Here is a 20,602-nt window from a genome sequence, read left to right on the forward strand (position 1 = left end):
AAATACAACAGATGCAACAGATGTTCAGCAAAAGACAGTAGAGACCCCCTCACCTCTGCAGGAGTATACCGTATACCCTGCAGCTGTGGACAAGTTTACATCAGGACCACAAAGCGTAGCATCTAGACAAGAATAAAAGAACATGAAAGACACTGCAGACTTGGCCATCCTGAAAAATCAGCAGTGGCTGAACATAGCCTAACTCAAACAGGACAGGTCTTTTTCTAGGTTTATGGTCTATTGATGAGATGACAAGCTGCAGTGTAGCTGTGTTGGTCCACAGGAACATTCTTTAAAAAGGAGTGTAATTAGTTTTTGTTAAAGCCCATCCAAAATATTACAAATTAGCGAGCAAGCTTTTGAATTCCCCAGAATTCATGATGCTGGATAGTTTTGTTTGATTATATTTTGGGAATACTGAACTTCCAGATGAACAAATCCGAAGAACATGCTTACTCTCCTGTGATATTTTGATTAATCTTAATTTTTTAAAAAATAACAGGAATTACGTTACTGTCTTTTTACTATTATTATTATACTATTCACTCAGTGCATGAAAAATATATACTCTGCTGTCAAATCCATATATACCTAGGCATAATGAAAACACTACCAAGAGCAGAGTATTTGCATATCACAAGTTTGCAAATCACCTTTTTTCAGCCTCCTTTTTCCTCTAAAAGGCAACATTCAAAACCGGAGAAGAGCAGCTGCGCCCCTGTCGAGAGATCACCCCTCATCCCCCATGACACTAATCGCCCAACCTTGCCCTCGTCCCTCCCCGACTAAAAGGGCTTACTACAAGGGACTGATCCAAGGGACTGATCGCTTCCGGTTTCCCATGGAAGGTACAGAGCATAAGAAGCACCGCGACTCCCCTCAGTTCCGGCATGCGATATCATGTAGGAACCTGAAGTGAACACTTTGCAGCAAGCCTCATCCTGTATCTCTAAGTCCCGGTCGAGGTTTCGGCCTTGCGTCACGCGATGCGTCACCTCCAGGCAGAAGCGTGCGTCCGGCGTGCGGACGTGGTGACGTACAGGCAGCCGTGAGCGGGAAGGATGGGCAGGGCTGCGGTGACGGCCAGTGTGGCGGAAAGGAGGAGGCGGAGCCGGGCCGGTTTCGGTCCCTCCCGCCACAAAGGCTGGGAAAGAAAGGAAGGTCTTCCTTCAGTGGTAGAGCTCGGCGCCGCCGCTCCGCCTCAGGCTCGGGATGGGGCTGATCTTTGCCAAGCTCTGGAGCCTGTTCAGTAATCAGGGTGAGTAGAAGTACAGCGGCCGGCGGGATATCCGCGGAGGAGATGGGCTGGAGGGAGAGGGAAGCTGTGGAAAGGGCTGGAACCGTCTCCACGGGGCTTGAGTTCTTTGTGGACACAGAGGGCGGCGGGGAGGGAGCGACGTGGCCATCGGGAAGGACCTGGAGTAAATTAGGGGGCTCTTGAGTTAGGAGGTTTGGGCTTGGGACAGGGAAAGAGAATCGCGGGTGGAAGGTAGTTTCAGGTGGGTAGCCATGTTGATCTGCAGTAGGATTTGAGTCCAGTGGCGCCTTACCGACCAGCTAGATCTCTAGGGTATGAGCTTTCAAGAGTCCAGGCTCCCTTCTTCAGGTATCCGAAGATATCTTGATTTATCTGAAGAAAAGTGGGTTGATTCTAGAAAGTTTATACACTAAAAATCTTGTTGGTCTCCGTGGTGCCACTAGACTCAAATCCTGATGGAAGGTACTTGGCGACACAAATAGGCTGGTTGCATGTGTGCTCCTCATAACTTGCCTTAAAACAACAAAAAAGGAGTCTCGTGGCTCTGTGCAGAAGATGTTTTTTATTACAGGTACAGTGAGTGGATCCTTGCTATGTAAGCCCTGGTTCATTCAGTCCGTAAATCCTCACAGTGTAGATGTTGCTATCTGTATAGTGAAGATCCACTCAGTGCATCTGCCAGTGTGATGTAATAGCTAGCATGTTGTACTAGGATCTGGGAGACCCAGGTTCAAATCCGCACTCTGCCCTGGAAGCTTGCTGGGCCAGTCACACACCTCACAGGGTTGTTGTGAGGATGAAATGGAGAAGTGGAGAATCATGTAAGCTGCTTTGGGTTCCCATTGGGGGTGCGGGGGAAGGTGGGTTATAAATGAAACAAATAAAATACATCTAAAGAGATGAGCTCTAGTCTATGAAATCTTGCATTGGAATAAAAGTTTTGTTGATTATTCCTTTCTGTTTTGGGCGCAGTACATTGCAGGGCTATTCCATTACCCTTCAAGATTGTTGTGAGGTTAAAATGGGGAGAGGGAGATCTGTGTATGCTAGCTGAACATTGGGGGAATCCGTGTTTTGAGCTGAGAACCATGTATGCCATCCAAGCAATCTATCTGCTACTTTTTTACCCTGCCCTTACGTTTTATCATCACAACGGCCCTGTAAGGTAGGTTAGGCTAACAGAGAGAGTGTTTAGCCCAGTGAGACTTGTGGCTGCATCTCAAGATTCCAGCCACCATTTTGAAAAAAGGAGGAGCATCTGCCTGCTGCTGAATGTGCCAGGTGGGTGAGGAGGAGCAAGAGCCACTGCCCTCCCTCACCAGCACTACTGGCAGGCAAGAAAGAGTGGGAGCCACTGCCCCTTGCCACCACATGAGTTAGGCAGCCGGAGGCACTGCAAGCAGGGGAGGGGGAGCAGGAACAGGTCCTCCCTCATGTTCACAGCTGCCCTGCGAAATGGGCAGGTGGGGGCAGAGGCATGGCTGGCTGGCTGGCTGACAAATGAACGACCAAGCAGGTGTGGAAGGATGGGATTTCCCTCATGTAAGTTTTGCGGGTCATCTGTATGTGAAAATACTCATTATCCAGGCAGCTATAAAAACACAGCATTGGCATTCACAAAACAAAGATAGAGTTCAAAAAGCAAAGGAGGTTGCTTGCTGCTGGTGTGTGCAGTGTTCAGTATGAGTGCTCCTATGTTTTTATGTTGCTATCAGAGTTAGGCCGGTGGAACAGATACATCCGTCTTTTCCAAAACATGCTGTAAATGGCTATTCTAAAATAACTTGTGGCCAAGATGCATGTTCGTGTGGGATATCTGCCATTGGTCTCACCACCTGCACTTTAACAGTAATGATGAACAAGGGTGAGAGGAAGGCAACTATTTCAGCGATGATTGTGGCTCTGGGCAGTGAAGGATTAAGCTTTTCTCATGTTCCTAATAGAAACTGACATCTCTGAGCTCCTAGTCATTTAGTTAGCTTAGGGCAGGATGGATCTTTATTTTTCCATTTTTTCCTTACCTGAGTCCTTTGAGGTACGTTAGGCTGAGAGAGAGTGACTGACCCAAGGCCACCCATTGAGCTTCACGGGCAGTGGGGACTTGAACTTGGATCTCCCATATACTAGTCCAGCACCTGAATCATTTTATCATGCAGAAGCAGTAGGAGGTGTGGGGACCCAGGCCCCTGTGTTGTGCTTGTTTTTTCCCTATTGGTGCTACTGGAAATTCTATTCCTAAGGTCACCAGCTTTTAAAATGGTTCCTGCAGCAATCATCAGGTAATGTTATTTAGCTCCAAGCCATGAAAAACTTTAACAGAGGATTTCTGCATATCGTACTTCTGTTAAAGGGACAGGAAACTTTTCCCCCTGACCAGTAGGCAACCTTACCTCTTTTTTAGCTGCTATCTGTGAAGCAATATCAGGGAAATGGGTTAGCCCTCCCTTTCACCTTGATCCCAGTTAAAGTTGCCAACTAGTCAAGAAAAAGATGTCTTGTCCGTTTTTATAGAGGTTTAATATGCAGAAGTTAAGAGCCCCATGGTGCAGAGTGGTAAGCGGCTGTACTGCAGTGCATCCCAACCTCTGCTCACGACCTGAGTTCAATCCTGGCGGAAGCTGGGTTCAGATAGCCGGCTCAAGGTTGACTCAGCCTTCCATCCTTCCGAGGTCGGTAAAATGAGTACCCAGTTTCCTGGGGGTAAAGTGTAGATGACTGGGGAAGGCAAAGGCAAACCACCCTGTACAAAGTCTGCCAAGAAAACATCATGATGCGACGTCCCCCAATGGGTCAGTAACGGCTCAGTGCTTGCACAGGGAACTACCTTTTACCTTTTTAATATGCAGAAATCTGCCCTTGAAGCTTTTCGTGGCATAGAGCTAAATAACATTACCTGATAATTGCTACAAATCGCTTGTGTTAAAGGGACAGCTAGAGGGACCCATTTAAAAGCCAGCATGACTTTTGGCCCTTAGCTTATGTATATAGAGCCAATCTTGCCAGTAGGCATTCTTTATGCTTGGAACTGAAATGGTATATTAGATGCAGGAATAAGGAGGCCCTTCAGCCATTCTCATGTAGTCCCTCAGCTCTACGCGGGGGTGAGGGGATGCAAAACAGAGCACTGCCGTGCAAAGCTGTCTAGAGGCATTCCATTCTTAATGGAGTATCTGTTAACCTTTCATGAAACATGATAAATGATTCTGCTGCCTTGAAGCTACTGCACAAAGACTCCATCCAGGCAGACATTATTTTAATGAATATCTTGACGCAGATTCCTGTTTTAGATTCCTGAATGAAAGCTGCTGGAAATACCTTCGTGTGGCAGCAGCTCTGGGCAATAGTTGCCATGCTAGACATGCTCATCACATAGCTTGCTGGTAGTGTGCAGAACTTGATACTGACTGCTAGCCACAAATATGTTATCCTGGTGCAGGAGCGTCTTTCAATAGTTGTATTCCATGTAAGAGTTCTCGCTTGGAGCTGCCACCATTGTTTTCCATAATTGGCTGTAAGAGAATCAGCCTCTCCATATCTCTTTTATAATTGTTTTATAGTAGTGAAAAGATTGGCTTTGAGTAAGTGAATAGTTTGGTTAGCCTTTTCTCAGTCCCCTCGATTGATAGTAAAAGGCTATATAAGAAATATCTGGCTATTTTAAAAAAATCCAACACAGAAAATAGCACTAATAAGCATCTGCAGTGAGGAGGCTGCACTGATATAAATTTTTAAAAACAGATTTAGAATATTAAAGAGGGAGAGAAGCTCAATTTTATGCAGATAACATGGAAATAATAAATCTGTGGTGGACTAAGATCAACTTTGCAGAAGTTGGGAGGATGAATAGAAGAAGATGCCTTGCCTAGCAGATCGATATTTTCATGGCTGTCTTTCTATAAGATACCTGCTGGTCAAGTTGCTCCACTAAAAGTGCCGTCCTAAACAGTTATAATTCTGAGTCAATTGATGTCAGTGGGCTTAGAAGGGTGCAGTTCTGTTGAGGCTATAAAATGTAGGATATAACTTCGTAGAGAAACTGTAGGTAACTGACACGTGTGGAATGACCTTAAATTTAAAGCTGCTCAGAAATGTTTGCTTTTATGTATTGCAGAACACAAAGTGATCATTGTGGGACTTGACAATGCTGGAAAGACCACCATTCTGTATCAATTGTAAGTATATGAACCAGATATCAGCTTCAGATCTGAAGCTCATCAGTCACAACTTAGTTTGGTGTGCAGGGATTAAAAGTATGATGAGAATAAAGATGGCACACCCTGAATGTTATGTACCCTAATAACTTTGAAGCCTGAACTTTCCCCCAATCTTAAGCATGTCCAAAGAACTTACAGTTGTGCTGTCTTACTTTTTTCTTCTCTGCCCTCTTTGTTCCCTGCCTAAATTCTTTTCTAAGAAGACAGTTATTGTAGTGATTTTGTAATTAAACTCTTGAGTATGTCAGATGCAGGGTAAATATGATTTGTTCATGAACGAAAAGACTTCGTCATTAATTCCTGTTGCTAATGGCTATCATTATCCGTAGAAGAGTAAAATTTTCTTGATGACCTATCCAGCATCACCTAGGATCACACATGTCCTTGAGAATATAATTTCATCATTTTCTGGTGTTTTTTGAAACTGTTGGATGCTCTGGTTATAAAAGCTGTAGATGAGTAATTAAGGAACTGGCCTGATAGTAAATTTTTTAAAAGTCTCTCTCTTTACAGGAAGAAACAAAAGTGTTTGAATAAAAAAAATATGGTATCTTATCTCTTGTTCATAGGTGGTTTTGTGTTATAGTATTTTATGGCCATGCAATCAGCTAATCCTCTAATATAATCAGGGCTTTTTTTCAGCTGGAATGCGGGGGAACGGAGTTCCAGAACCTCTTGAAAATGGTCACATGGGTGGTGGCCCCGCCCCCTGATCTCCAGACAGAGGGGAGTTTAGATTGCCCTCCGCGCTACTACAGTGGCGCAGAGGGCAAGCTAAACTCCCCTCTGTCTGGAGATCAGGGGGCGGGGCCACCACCCATGTGACCATTTTCACTGAGGGCAACCCACTGAGTTCCACCACCTCTTTTCCCTCCCAGAAAAAAAACTCTGAATATAAACAATAAACAATATAAATTCCTCTATACAATTGTGTACATGGGTAGTCTTCCACTTGGACAGAATTTAGGGCTATAAATTTAATGAGCTGAGATCAATTTCTGATCTCGGCTATACTTTTCGAGTGGCTGCAATCTCACTGATGTCTGCTGTATTGCCGCATAAGCAGCAGATCTTGTCCCATACATTTGTGTGCCTGCATAAACAGTCATGCAGAAAAAATTAGTCCAAAGGACAGGCTTATTTTTAATGAAACTTTCATTCTTGACAATTCTCATTCTAAACAACAAAGCTCTACACACAAAATGTTTGTGTGTGTGTGTGTGTTGAGCTTTGTTTACTTCAACTCAGAAGGGGGAAATTATTCTGTGATAATGTATTTCTGTAGAAAGGTTACCTTACATGTAGTTTTCCCCCTCTTTTCTTCTCTTTAGCCTAATGAATGAGGTGGTTCACACTTCTCCAACTATAGGAAGTAATGTTGAAGAAATAGTAGTGAAAAACACACATTTTCTCATGTGGGATATTGGCGGACAGGAGTCTTTGCGATCATCCTGGAATACCTATTATTCAAACACAGAGGTATGTTTACTTGCTCATTCCTAAACTAATCACACTTCAAGAGATTAGTTGCGTTAGCAGTGGCATGAGGGATCTGCTACATTGCTGTGTTTTAAGTCTCTCAAAGACATTTTAGGCCTTACAAGTGACTTCATGTCCTACTAAAGAATAAGCTTATTGATGTTGACTTTTCCAGTAAACTTTGATGACTTAGATTTTTTTAATCTAAGCTGTTTCTAACAGCTTGTAGAAAAACAGACTGGATCTGGACTGGACTGTTCATGCTGTCTGCTCTGCACTGTGCATGGTTTTTGGTTTTTTGCTCTCTACTGCCACAGTTATGAATAGGAATTTCAAGTGCTTCACACAGGCATTTTGTTTAACATATTTGTTCCATTGTTCCATTTGCTGAGGCTCTGCATACTTGGAAACACGTGTTTAGCTGCTTTTCTAACATTCTAATCTTCTCTCTCTCCACAGTTTATTATCCTTGTTGTTGACAGCATCGATAGAGAGAGATTGTCTATCACAAAAGAAGAACTCTACAGGATGTTAGCTCATGAGGTACTTTTTATTTAGGATTGTAGGTTGCCTTGTAAACCCCATAAATTGAGCCGTGGCTCAAGCCAGTTTTCTTCCAGATTCTATGATCAAATCATACCGGCACATCTGAACATATTTTGGTCTTTACTTTTGTTTAAGCAGGACTGTTGGTTAGCTTTGTTCATGACAATGTTAAAATACAGTTAAGGCATGTGATGCTCTGGAAAGGGGAGAGGGAGGAGGGAACATACAGTCCATAGTTTGGCAACTGGCAAATATTATATCTGAACCAGCCTGAAAATACGGCATTATTCTCGCATCAAGACTTTAGTAACACGAGCTTTCTACACATTTTTTCCTTTGCTGTCAGGATTTGCGGAAAGCTGCTGTTCTCATCTTTGCAAACAAGCAGGATATGAAAGGTTGTATGTCAGCTGCTGAAATTTCTAAGTACCTCACCCTTAGTTCCATAAAAGATCACCCATGGCACATTCAGTCCTGTTGTGCTTTAACAGGAGAAGGGTAGGTATTTACTAATAAGAGACTGCCGTTTTTACTAGAAACTGCAAAACGATGTTGTTCAGTAAAGTTCATGCTTCCTGATCTCACAATTGCATTGCTGACGTCAGCTGTTCTGATATAGAATACTGATTCTACGTTGAAAGTGCTACTTGCTTTATTGTAGTCACAATTCTAGATTTTCTTCCCATCTTCTGAATATCACCTAATTTTCCCTCATCTAAAATCTGGCCAGATTGTGCAGGGAGAGAGGTGCTCTCTTCTACAGTTCTCAGTTTCCTTGCTGGTAATTTTGGCCCCACTAGCTCTAGGATTCCCTAGTGATCTCCTCATCTTTGCGTTCTGCCTCTTCCTTCCCTCTTGCTGGAACTCCTATTGTGGTACTGTCTCCAAGGTTTATAAACATGAAGCCTCTTTGAATGTTTCAGCTGAAATGAGCTTCCCCAGTGAAGTGTCTGTTCTTTCTGATATGAAGTTATGCAAGAGCATAATAATCTTAAATTCACGAGGCTGCTTATGATTGGGAGAGTACTCGTGAATAGAAGTGGGCACAGACAGAAAAACCCACGGGCCATCGAGCTATGGTCCGTCGCATTTCGTGGACCATGAACTTTTCACGGACCTGCGCCAGTTTGAGAACTGGTTCGTGGATCCATGCCTGCCAGTCTGCTGGAGCAAGGAGGGGGGATTTAAACATTAACACCCTCCCGGTGCCTCTTGCCAGTGACTCAGGGAGCGCTTTAACCCCACTTTGCACCACCTGACTGGTAGTTCTGCCAGTCAGGTGGAGCATTTAAATGTTAAGGGGGAGGATTTAAACGTTAAAGCACCCCCAGAGCTGCTTGTTAGCGATGCCAGGAGTGCTTTAACCCCCCCCCTTGCTCCCCCTAACTGGTGGGACCACCAGTCAGCTGGAGCAAGGGGGAGGATTTAAACGTTAAAGAGCTCCCAGCGATGCTTGCCAACGATACCAGGAGCGCTTTAAATCCCCTAATGTCTGGATTCACAGATGATGGACCAACAGACCAGCCGAAAAATCGTGGGGTCCATGGAAAATGGGCATCCGATGACCTGCCGGTTTGCAAACACTGAACCAACCCGGTCCATGTGACATTTTGGTGTGTTTTCCAGTCTGTGCACACCTCTACTCATGAATGTAATTCCAGTTTGGATGCTTCCACAGAGAGGCGAAAGTTAGGAGACAAGGGTTTTCTATGCCCACCATGATCAAAGTTGTTGATTAACTTCCTTCGTGCTGGGAGAGATGATTACGTAATGGAATGTGGGGAGTCTTGATGGAACTTGTCCCTTTTTACACCCCACCCCACCCCAAGTGAAGAGGCTGGTTGGGCACAAGCTTGCCTAGCAAAGTACTATGTCCGATTTGAAATCTTTATTCGTGTACATGGAAATCAGTGTGTTAAGATAATATTCCTGAGAGAACTCCTTGTGTAAACAGTGCTGGAGTGAACTTCAGAGTTCATATTTCAGTATCTGGTCACAGTGGTCAGTAACAGCTCTGTACGTACATCGGACGTATCCTTTAGTTATGGTCAATTTACATATAAGAACATTAAGAATACATTTCTGTGCCCTAAAGATGTTGATTTGTGTTAAGGTTGGGGTCTGTGAGGGCAGATCCTGTGTATATCAGGTCTGAGTGGTTTGACAGGTACCCTGTGCTTGTTTATGTTACTTTGCTGATAGGTTGGTTGCAGCAAAGTTGAAACTGGTAACAGTGTCAACACCAGGGAGTTGGGCTGGAGGTTCTTGTTTTCCGGTTGAGTCATAGCCGAAGCATGTTAAATACACAACTGAGATATTCCCTTAGGGATATTTTTTATCTTGCTATCTAGAAAATGTAGACTCATTCTTGTGAGTTGCCCCAGTGCCACATACGAGAGATGGAGGAGAAGAACGAGGGATCTCAAATTCTTACAGGCTCTTTGCCTCTTTTGTAGAAAAAACCCTGAGTTTCTTAAAACTAGAGTACATGTTAGGCTGTCTAGACAGCTTTCTGCTGATCTTGCCTGCCCTGAACAGTTAGGAAGTCTTAAATGTATTGTGCTGTGACAATGTAGTGTTATCATACATTTTGTGTTCTATGAAAGTTAGAGTAAAATGATTTGAAATCTTTCTCTCCAGAACATCTCTGATTTAAGCTTATGGAAGAGTTAGTATTTTTTTTTAATATGAGGCATAAGTATATGCTGTCCTACTTCTCTTTCTTACTTAACAACAATATTTCGATGGCTTCTTTAATCCATATTCTACTCTAATAGAAATCCCATACACTTTCAGGAAGACTTTTAGTCTAGATTTTCTTTTTTGCCAACTGAAGCGTATGACTGTGTGTTGGGTGCAGGTTTAAAAAAAAAAATTGGGAAAAGTTTGTCTTTGGCAATGCACTATATCCCTTATTTAAAATGCCTGTGTCCTACAAGCTCAAAAATGTTCTTGATGTGGCTTCCAGCAATCGGGTAAAACAGCAATCCAAAATTTAGAGCAAACTTTGCTGTGGCATTTTTTTAAAGTACTTATTTTTAAGATAAATTGAGAGGGAACAGGTCAATGAAGTTCTTTTGTTAACTTTATATCATATACTGTTTGTTTTATTTGTGTTTTTTCTTTCCCCCCACGTCCCGACCCCCCCCCCCATTTCAGATTGTGTCAAGGTCTAGAATGGATGACTTCCCGAATTGGAGTAAGATAACTTATTCTGGCGAGAAAGTTACACTTGCGCTGCGGACAAAAAACTCCTTTGTGGTACACTAGGCTGCTGATGTAGCTACACATTTAACTTAAAACGTCTGAAACCTCTGACAAGCAACACTTGAATCAAGTGCAGCTGAACTTAAACGTAAAAGTATTTTTTAATGTTTTTAAAAATGCACTAATTTTGGATGGATGAACAAATGGAATTCCCAGTTCTCCTGCCTCCATAAGCTAAATGACTGCCTTTTTAACAAAAGTGGCCATTGACAAAAGCCTTCACTCTTGCAACTTAAAATAACAGCCTCTGTAAAATGGGCTGGTTTTCGTTTTTGTGTGTGCTGCAATGAAAGCTTTAACAATCCCAGGGGTGGGGATTAAAACCAGCCTGTTTCCAGGTTGAATTCAAATGCTGATAACACACTACAGAAGTTCTGTATAACTTTGTAACAATTATTTATTTATAGTCTTTGCTTGTTTGTTTATATGTCATTGTCACTTCTGCCTTGGAGAACATATATACTTTTAAAAACTTTGTTCAACTGCTAAATGTTTTATACATTGAAGTTTACCTAAAAAGTTTTGTACAAAAACACTGAATATGCTGCATGTGGGTTGGAAAAACTAATATGACTGCACTGTGTTTTAACAGTGCAAATTTATAGGTATGTATACTCCGTGAGAACAGTGGGGTACACATAGGGATCTCCAAGAACATCGTATGAGAACTCAGTAGTAAAAGCCAAACTTGTTCTGCTACTGTATTGCAAAGTAATTGGGTTCTGCAACCTGATTCTGAATAACTCCTACGTAGGAGTCTGTCTGAGGAAAAAACCAGGGCAAAACTATTATTGAAAAATAAGTGTATTTCCCAACATGATTGGTCCGACACTATAGAAAGGTAGGTGGATTTTGATACTTTTTTCCAGATAGATTGTACTCCTTCTACAGATCATAGGCAACAATGCCTTATTTTTGTAGCAAAAATAAGTGCAACTTTTCAATAGCAGTGTGCCCATATGGCTGTACCACAGGGCTGTAAAATGCATGTCATAACACTGGTTGGCTTCCTGTCTTAAGGCAATGCTAGTCTGGTACATGGAATCAAACTAAATGTGACGTACTTGAATGTAACTAGATCCCTGTGCAAGGTATGGGGAAGAAATCCTGAAGTCTTGCTTGGCTGTGGGAGTAAGAGAATACAACTAAAATGCTGTGCCTGCACTCCTGCAATCTACGAAGTGTTATGGAAAACTTCTGAGAAGCAATTTGCACCCAGGAAGTGGCATGGGGAAGGTTTTGGCTCCCTTCCCTATAGCACTGCTCTGGTTTAAGTGGGGGGTGGGTCAGGAACACCCAGTGACAGATCTCCTAGGTCACAACTGGCTTGGCCCTTGCTGTATAAAATGCTTTACAAATGCTGCATAAGAAAGCATGTATATTTAGCATTTTCCTGCAGTGCCAAACAATGTAAAGCAAGTTGCCAGCCACATATTGGCTGTTCTGTGACTTATTACAACATAAATTTTATATTATATGACATCAGGCCAAAGCTCTTGTCTGAGTGAGGGAGCCATTTCTTGGAACATAACTAATCCAGAGAAGAAAATCTATATTAGTACTATGGATTACTTTCCTTTATATGGCAGCAGCCTATGGGTAATACTGGGTTGGAGAATCATTTTATCAAGGGGATGGGGAGGGGTCACATTTAGACTATTGGAATGGTAATAGCTAAGTTACATCTCAGCCTGGGCTGCTCAGAAATAAAAACTGATGTATTAGGATGGTGAATCTTTTTCCCTAGTGGTATCAAATCCTTTGGTAGCCTAGGACACAGGCATGTCTTACTGTAAAGTTAAACACACAGTGTCTGAAGCCCACTTGCTACAAGTGTTGGATATAAACTGTGCTTAAAAATCACACACTTTGAGTTTTTAAGAATGTTCGCATATCTAATTATACGTCATCAACTTAATTTTGACTGTAGTTCCTAAAGCAGGACTCATCATTTTTACAATTGTAGAAGTTTTCTTTGTATAACTGGTACAGTGTATCGCCCAAGAATACTGTTTTTGGAGAAGGCTGTTCTCCTTGCCCGCTGTTCTGAGTTTTGGCTCTGCTCATGAGCTTTGCAGTACTGTGAATTTACCATTTGCTTTCTCTGGGGCAAATCAGTGTTTAAGCTGTAGCTCTTGCTGTACCATGGGATCGGAAAAGTAAGGCTCATTTTTGGCTAAGCTCATGTCATTTAACCATTTATACACACCGTTTATACCAAATCATGGGCATTATATTGCATTGTAAATGTTGGGATGAATTAAAGTTCTTGGCTGTGCAAAGCAATGTTTATCTTACACAAAACTTCAAAACAATTTACAATGAACGTGATGCTTGTTGGATGGGGGGGAAAGAGGAAAGGTGGCCAGTGTGACAAAACAGCTTTTCTGGAGGAGGGTGGGAGTCTATCTGCACAATCTCTTGCCTGTGTTTAAGCTGGTTTTCACTTGTGATCGTGGTGTCGCAACATTCCAGCTTCTTTATGTTGCACAGTTTTCATCATGCAAGACTGCTTCACTTCCTTGTGGAAGTGGAAACAGTCTATGCTTAGTTATTAGTGTTTCTCCTTAACAGACACGTATATGGTTACTCATAATCTCATAAATTGGTCTCCTTATTTTCTCATTTTGCCATCTTGACAAAAATGCCTTTTGAAGTACGTCAGAATTGGTCAGATGAAAATGTTTGAAAATGTAGCAGTGTGTTTCAAAGTGTTTTAAGCAGAAGCATTAATCTTCCTTTGTTGCCTGGTGTCTTCCAAAAGAATGATACAATTGGGGTGACAAATGAAGTAGCAATGGGCAGCTGTTATAGCCCAAATATCTGGCAGCCATCTTTGAATAACAAACAAAATTGACAGACTTGGGACATGATCTTCCATGCAACCCAGAGACCATGCTGCTGTAAGGAGAATTTCTAGCGTTGAGGGTATTTTTGCTTTGCATCTTGCAACTCTTCTCCTGCTTGTGATCATCTCTTCCCCCATTCTGCAAAGAAGGCATGAGTTTGAACAATTGTATGCACCGATTAACCTAATATACTGAACTTTGCGCTATACTTCATAGGTAACACTGTGCAGTCTACAATGAGACTGTGCCAAAGCGTGTAGGGCTTGTTACTTGATGGATTATACTTGACCCATTTTTATACTTTAAGAGCAGAGCCTTCATATGGTGAAATGCTCCATCATAGGAAAATGGATTCATTGGATCAAACCCAACAGAGGTCAACCCCCCCCCCAGCGTTAACAAAGCTGTGTTCACAGTACAGACATTCTTGCTGTGTGGATGTGAATAACATGTTGCCAGCCCACTGGGGAAAGGCTGTGTTTTGATGGCAGAGTAGAAGTGTCCCAGCTATTGTACACTTGAGGCACCAGAGAGCTGCTGCTAGGTCAAAAGACACAGTAGTGAGTGATACATTGACTACATGTGCTCATAGAATTTGCAGAGGTTCGTCATCTTGTCATTCCTTGCCATGGTAGACTCTGAGAAGCTTTTACTTTGAGCTGAACTTTTTTTATTCATACAGAATGTGGGACAAAACTGTTGTACGCTTGTTCCAGCTCATTAATCTTAGTCCTTACCTGGCATGTAAAATTTGCCTAACGTGTGGTCAAACCTGAGTTGGGCACGTTTTGGTTTTCCCTGCCTTGTTTTGGGAGCAGAGTATGTTCCTGCATGAGAACATTCGTGTGCTGCCTCTTCAACAACTTGCTGCTTAGAGTTAAGCTTCCCAAGATAATTGCTGGATCTTGTGGATACTTTCTGCTAGTGGTGGTGTTTCCCCTTGATCCAAGGAGCCTTCCCTGCCCTGATCCATAGTTTTCTTTTAGCCCGCAGAGCAGCCATACAAGACCTCTTGTGCCTGAGACAAGATGTCATTACTGGAATAGCTCTTCACTTCAACTAAACCATTTTCTGAAGTAGTAAGGTTAATAGATACAGTATTTAGTTGTGGCTTTGTTGTTTGTGGCCACGGAGTGTGACTGAGGAGTAAAAGATGGGCAAAATGTTTTGAATTCAAAACGTGCATGGAAGGGAAGTCAGAATGTGCCTTGCTGCTAATGCAAGTGAAGCCAGTGCTGAAGGTGAGCGAAGTTTCTTCTGCATTGTGTAAACTCAGTTCTCTGTTAAAGGGGAAGTTTTAGTGGGGCTGCAAACAGAATACATAGTCAAATATCACTGAAGGAACAACATTCTGTGGTGGAACCCATGGAAATTTCATAGATGTCTTTCCAATAAAAGCGACTTTGAAAGCTCAACTTCGTCCACTTGGAGGTGGTTCTTTAAGTGTTTATTAAGACAAGCAAGCCTAGGAAAGTGCTAGTGTGTAAGATTACTTGGAAACTGTTCAATCAGTTCAAGTGTACTAGGTATGCAAGTGTTTCTTGACCTAGACAGCCCAGGCCACCTTTTTCTTGTTGGCTTTCAGAAGCTAAGCAGGGCCAAACCTGCGTAGTACTTGGATGGGAGACCATTACGAAAATAATGGAACCCATGGGCATGAACTGAAGGGATTTTGCCTGCAACCATGTGTGAGGTATGCTTCCAGGACAAGTATTTACTTTGGATGCTCTCCCAGCAGATAATGGGATATTAAGTTGTCCTGTGTGTCTTGTTTGTATATTTTCATATACATATACTGCTTTTGAGTTCCCAGTGTGTCCATCAAAACATACTTGTCCTCTCTAACCCCACTTTTTGCTAGTGTTTGCATGAAATTTTGCAGGAAGGCCAGTACTGTGGCACCAGTTTTCCACAAAATACCAAGGAGGTATGGCCTAGTGGGCATCTGCTGAAGACCCAGCCCTGGCAGAATGTACTAGTAGCGGGCTGGAAGGCAAGGCTTTCTTCAGGCCCCTCTTCTGCTTGGTCCGCAGCCACTTGCAATGTTGCAATAAAGGTCCCTCGCTCTTTTTTGACCTGTGAACACTGATGAGGTCCAAAGGAGTGTGAGGAAAGTCACCATCCGTTCCCTGTGGTGTAACTATATGATGGAAGGACCCACAGCTATCCAGTGTTCTAAGGTCCATAAAAATCTGCTGCTGTTAAGGGAAAATAGCCAGAAAATTTCCACTATTTTTTCCCAACTCATCTGTAGAAAACCTAGAAGGCAGCAGCGCTAAGACTATGGCAGTGGGTGAGTGGGGGTGAACGATCCCCCAGTGGTGCACAGGTGCAGTCAGTAGTCCTTGCAGTAGCCAGGTGCTGGGTGGCAGGAGCGTGGGTGCAAAGCAGGGCTCAGAGTGGCAAGCCTACACAGGAGCAGGGAGCCTTGGCCTTCCTCATGGGCAATGCCCACAATGGCCAAGCGACGGCAGCAGGTTCAAGAGAGAAGGAGCAGAAGCCCCTTTGAGGGTTAGGGGCACCAAGTGGGTGGCATGTGCCAGGCAGAGACTTGGACTGCCACTGTTTAACCCCAGACACTCCTGAAGGCAAGAAGGGGAAGTGCTCAGGGGTCAGTGGGGTTGGCCAGGATGCTTTGTGCTGATCCTTGGCTAAAGCTGCTTTTGTTTCCATTGAATACATTCTGAAACCAGTGCAAGTATTAGAGGCTTCAGAGGTTGCTCTTCAGTTACAGCATGAATGTTAAAACTAAGGCTGTGCTGGAACTGCTGGCTGGCTGTCACAGGCTCATAGGCGTTTTCACATCCATTTTAGCGTTCCCTGTGAAATGTTTTCCTTGTTTTTAATATCGTTTAGTAATGTCATCATCACATAGCCAAACCAGATCTGCTGTGTAGTGCTGTGTCATCAGCCCGTTCGGTGCAAGTCTTCATTTGAAAGACTCTCCCATTGACAAAGCAGGGAGTGGACAAGGGTGGGGATTGGTACTGAAGGAGCAGCAGCTTGAGGAAATGGCACCAGATGAGACCAGTCATTGATGATAAGTACATGATCTAAAGATAGTGAAGCTATTTCACTGCCAAGACTGTTTCAAACAACAAGATGCATACCTTGGATATATATGGGGAGAGCACTGGCAGTTAATATGATCAGGAATGGAAACAGACATTACAGATTACCTGGGAAAGCTCACGCGCACCTCTTCACATGTTCCTCTTTTCGACCTCCCATGTGCTCGTTTGCACACTCACATTCCCATTTGCAGGCATCGGGAGCGAGCTTCGTCTGGGTGCAGTTTTCATAATTACAGCAGAAGAAATTATAGAAGTCCAAATAGTTTAACAAAACTTACCGCCTTGCATTTGTGCGAATTGCCCACTTCTAGCACGGCATGATGAGCCTTGCAGTGCTTGGCCCTAGTCCCCCAATATTACTCGCACAGAAGACTGTCTCCTTTTTCCCCTCACACCCTCTGAGCTAGCAACACAAAGGTCACATTCACTCCATGTTGTTTCTTGTAACAAACCATTCACTGTCCTGGCTGAGAGCCTCTAACACAGAGTGGCTGGTTCAGGCCTGCTCTTGGCTTATGGCACACTGCAGTGTGGAGAAGATGAAGTCAAGTAGAGAGTAACTGACGGTGTGAAACATCTTTGTGGACCCTGGAAGAATAAGGGCCAATCCAAATTTAGTCTGAATTCTCATGGTGGGCGTTCAGGCTAAAGGATCTTCAGGTTACGTTTGAAGTCTCCAAGCCTATGCTATAAATGTATTCACAATCCAGAAGTACGCGCAATTTCTATGCTTTTAAACTGTATATAGTCGCTAGTTGCTATTAAATCTGTGACCTGTAGATGGCAGTAAAGGACTTGGTTCTGTGTTGTTGAATGTAGCACTTCCTGTCAAAGGGGAAAGGATTGTGTTAAAAAGAATTGAAAGATGTCAAACAGGAAAGGTTAACTCAAAAAAGAAGAAGAAGAAGAAGAAGAAAGGGGGGAACGGAAGAACAGAATTTGATTGAACACGTCATGCCCCACTTTTTCTTCTATATGGGAATTCTTAGTAGCTAACAATGACAATATACAACTCATAAAAATACATAATGACAGATAGCCAAAGTCCCTAAAACTTGAATACATTCATCACAAACCAGTTCATAAGTAAATGAGTTTGAACAACATTTTAACATGTCTTCAAAAAGTAAATAATGTGGGACTGGCTGGACTTTCTTAAACAGGTATAATTAAAGCTTGGTTCTGATTAGGACTGGGCCTATATAGCTCTTTTCAGGCAATGGGTCTTAATTTCATATAGACGTTGTTATAATTGATTTGAGTTTGCCTCACTTTTAGTGTAAAAAGAAGCATCAGTGACAGCACTGTTTTTACCTCACGTTTCCAAAGGGATAGCTGTGTTAATCTGTTGTGGCAAACTAAGGTACCTCTGGACTTCTATTTTATTTTACATTACATATTATTTAACTACAATTAGTGAAAAAATAGCACCAGGAAACATGTTAATGTTAACTGGAAAAATTCAGCATAAGGGGAAAAGTAACTATTGTGAAAAATAAAGGTGGTTAATTTCTCACAAGAGAGAAATAAAAATGGGCATATTTGAACTGAACCAGCCAGCTTTCAAAATTTGGTCTGATTCTCTTTTCACAATGAAATGATAATATAATAACAATAATAACATTAAATGTATATACTGCCCTTCAGGACAACTTAACACCCACTCAGAGCGGTTTACAAAGTATGCAATTATTATCCCCACAACAATCACCCTGTGAGGTGGGTGGGACTGAGAGAGCTGTAACTGACCCCGGTTCTTCAGATCAGAGTCTTGCCGCTCTTATTCGCTACACCAAACTGGCTCTCCAAGCAAGTGTCTGGGCTGTATCACTGCAGGAGCTCATATGCCCAGATGTTCCTCTATTCAAATTGAGATATCATTTCTATTCCATTCTCCATTTATAATTTTGTTGTAGGAAGAAAAATATGGTAATATATCAGCCCCTCCCCGCCAAGCTTGATGTATAGCAGCCCAAACAAATTCCAGAGGGACAGCTGTTTCACAGTGCTAACATGAGCAGAGTTACACCCTTCTAAGTTGCACTGAAGTCAACAAGCTTAGACGGGTGTGACTCTGCTCAAGTTGGCAGTGTTAGCCTGATGCAGCCTGAAGACTATCATATTTATTGTGGCATAAGTTTTCATGAGCCAGAGTCCATCAGAACCATGACCCCAGATATAGATTTGCGTCCTCTTATCATCAGAGGCCTAACAATGCTTCCCGCATTTCTCGCTTCGCAGGCAGAAGGTAGGCAGAGCAGGGCTTCTCCCGCTGATGTTAACACTCAGGGAGGTACATACAGGTTCAAGCACAGAATCTAAAAAGACTGTGATTGCTTCCACGCAGTGACAGTGTGATAATTGTGATTACCTAAAGGATTAACAACTCAGAATTTCTAAGAATCAGGCTAGGGCTGCTTGAGATGTTGTGTCAGAAGTGAAGTTTGAAGCTTGCTTTCCACCATGCTCAAATCAGGGCTTCTTAAAAACTCGGTATTGCCTGAAAGCCATGGAGTAGGTGTGCCTGATCTAAGAAATGTCATCATGGAATCACCTGTCACCCCAGGTCATGGGGTCATGGAATCACCTGTCATCCATTATTATATCACACAAGGGTTCAATTGTATGTTTCATAATCAAATTTGGGCAATTCCCTGCTCTTCTGCTTATTGCTTCACACTGAACCTCACAGATTTAGGTAAAGGAAAATAGGTGTAGCCATATTAATGTTGTTAGGCCAGGCTGTACATATCACCCCCTGCTAGCTACAGCTGGATATTTTGTTTCCTTGCATATTAAGCCATAAATAGAGATGTTATCAGAAGGTCAATTATTTCGCATACCTCTGATTAAAATTCTGTGGCATATGCCACTCAGTGAAACCAGTAAAATAAATTATCAACTGAAAAAGAATGCTTAGAACAGCAGCAATTCTGAGAACTAGCGTCAGTTAATTAGCTCCCTAATTTCGGTTGCAATTTGTAGCGAAAATTTTCCTTGACTGGTCTAGACAATGCATTAGCACTATGCGCTGCTGTTCTAGTGGTGCCAAACACTGCTAATTTATCATTAAGCAGTAGTCTTCGTCAATAGTATTTACAGTGAGAGATTGAGAGGAGAGTGTTCAGTGTTTCAGAACACAAATTCAGGAGACCAAATACAGTGTTTTGTGTAACAGAAGGCTTGTGAAAACAACAAATCGCAAGAAAAGGCTATGGCTTATGGGCACGAAGGTCATCTCATACATGTTCTTACTTTGCCAAACCAAGAGCTTGTCCCTTTTGTGCAAATTAGCGCATTTTTCTGGTCTCTATTTCCTTAGATGCAGTGAGTGGAACAGTTGAGTTGGATCCAGTATCATCTTTTTGCTAAGACAAAAGTAAAGTAAGACTACTGGCCAAATGACATGGTACTTTTCCAGGTGGGTGCTATGGGAACTTTCAGCGGGACTCCAGCTGCAAGTGCCCCATGGAAACTAAGTGCCACAGAGGCCCAGTTCTGGCCTGGATCATGGCATGGTAGGGAGAAGGGGTTCCTGCTTCCCCCCATGCCAGTTTCCTCTCCTGAAATGGCACCTCAGGGTATTATTGGTGTGTTCAGACCCCTGACGGGGCAAATAATATGCCCAGCACAATTTCAGGTAGGGTTGTCAGCTCCATTTTGGGAAATTCCTGAAGATTTGGGGGGTGGAGCCTAGAACAGGAGGGGTTTGGGGAAGGGAGGGAGCTCAGTGGGTATAATACTATACAGTCCATTCTCCAAAGCATCCATTTTCTCCAGGGGAACTCATCTCTGTGTCCTGGAGATCAGTTGTTATTCCAGGAGGATGTAATTCCAGGAAGCTGGCAACCCTGTTGGGAAAACATCACAGAAGGAGGAAGACCGGAGCCTCTACTCCCCACACCAAGTTCCAGA

General features: G+C 42.8%; 1 protein-coding gene across 1 annotated transcript; it reads left to right on the plus strand.

Annotated features, from left to right (window-relative positions):
• Nucleotides 1-1,152: 1,152 nt before the first annotated feature.
• On the plus strand, nt 1,153-14,997 carry ARL5B (ADP ribosylation factor like GTPase 5B). Its single transcript, XM_054991999.1, has 6 exons — nt 1,153-1,258; nt 5,370-5,430; nt 6,804-6,951; nt 7,411-7,494; nt 7,844-7,995; nt 10,657-14,997. The coding sequence occupies exons 1-6, from the start codon at nt 1,213-1,215 to the stop codon at nt 10,703-10,705; spliced, it is 540 nt and encodes a 179-aa protein (XP_054847974.1). The 5' UTR covers nt 1,153-1,212; the 3' UTR covers nt 10,706-14,997.
• The last annotated feature ends 5,605 nt before the right edge of the window (nt 14,998-20,602 follow it).

This window comes from Eublepharis macularius, chromosome 11 (assembly GCF_028583425.1).
Source record: "Eublepharis macularius isolate TG4126 chromosome 11, MPM_Emac_v1.0, whole genome shotgun sequence".
Taxonomy (NCBI): domain Eukaryota; kingdom Metazoa; phylum Chordata; class Lepidosauria; order Squamata; family Eublepharidae; genus Eublepharis; species Eublepharis macularius.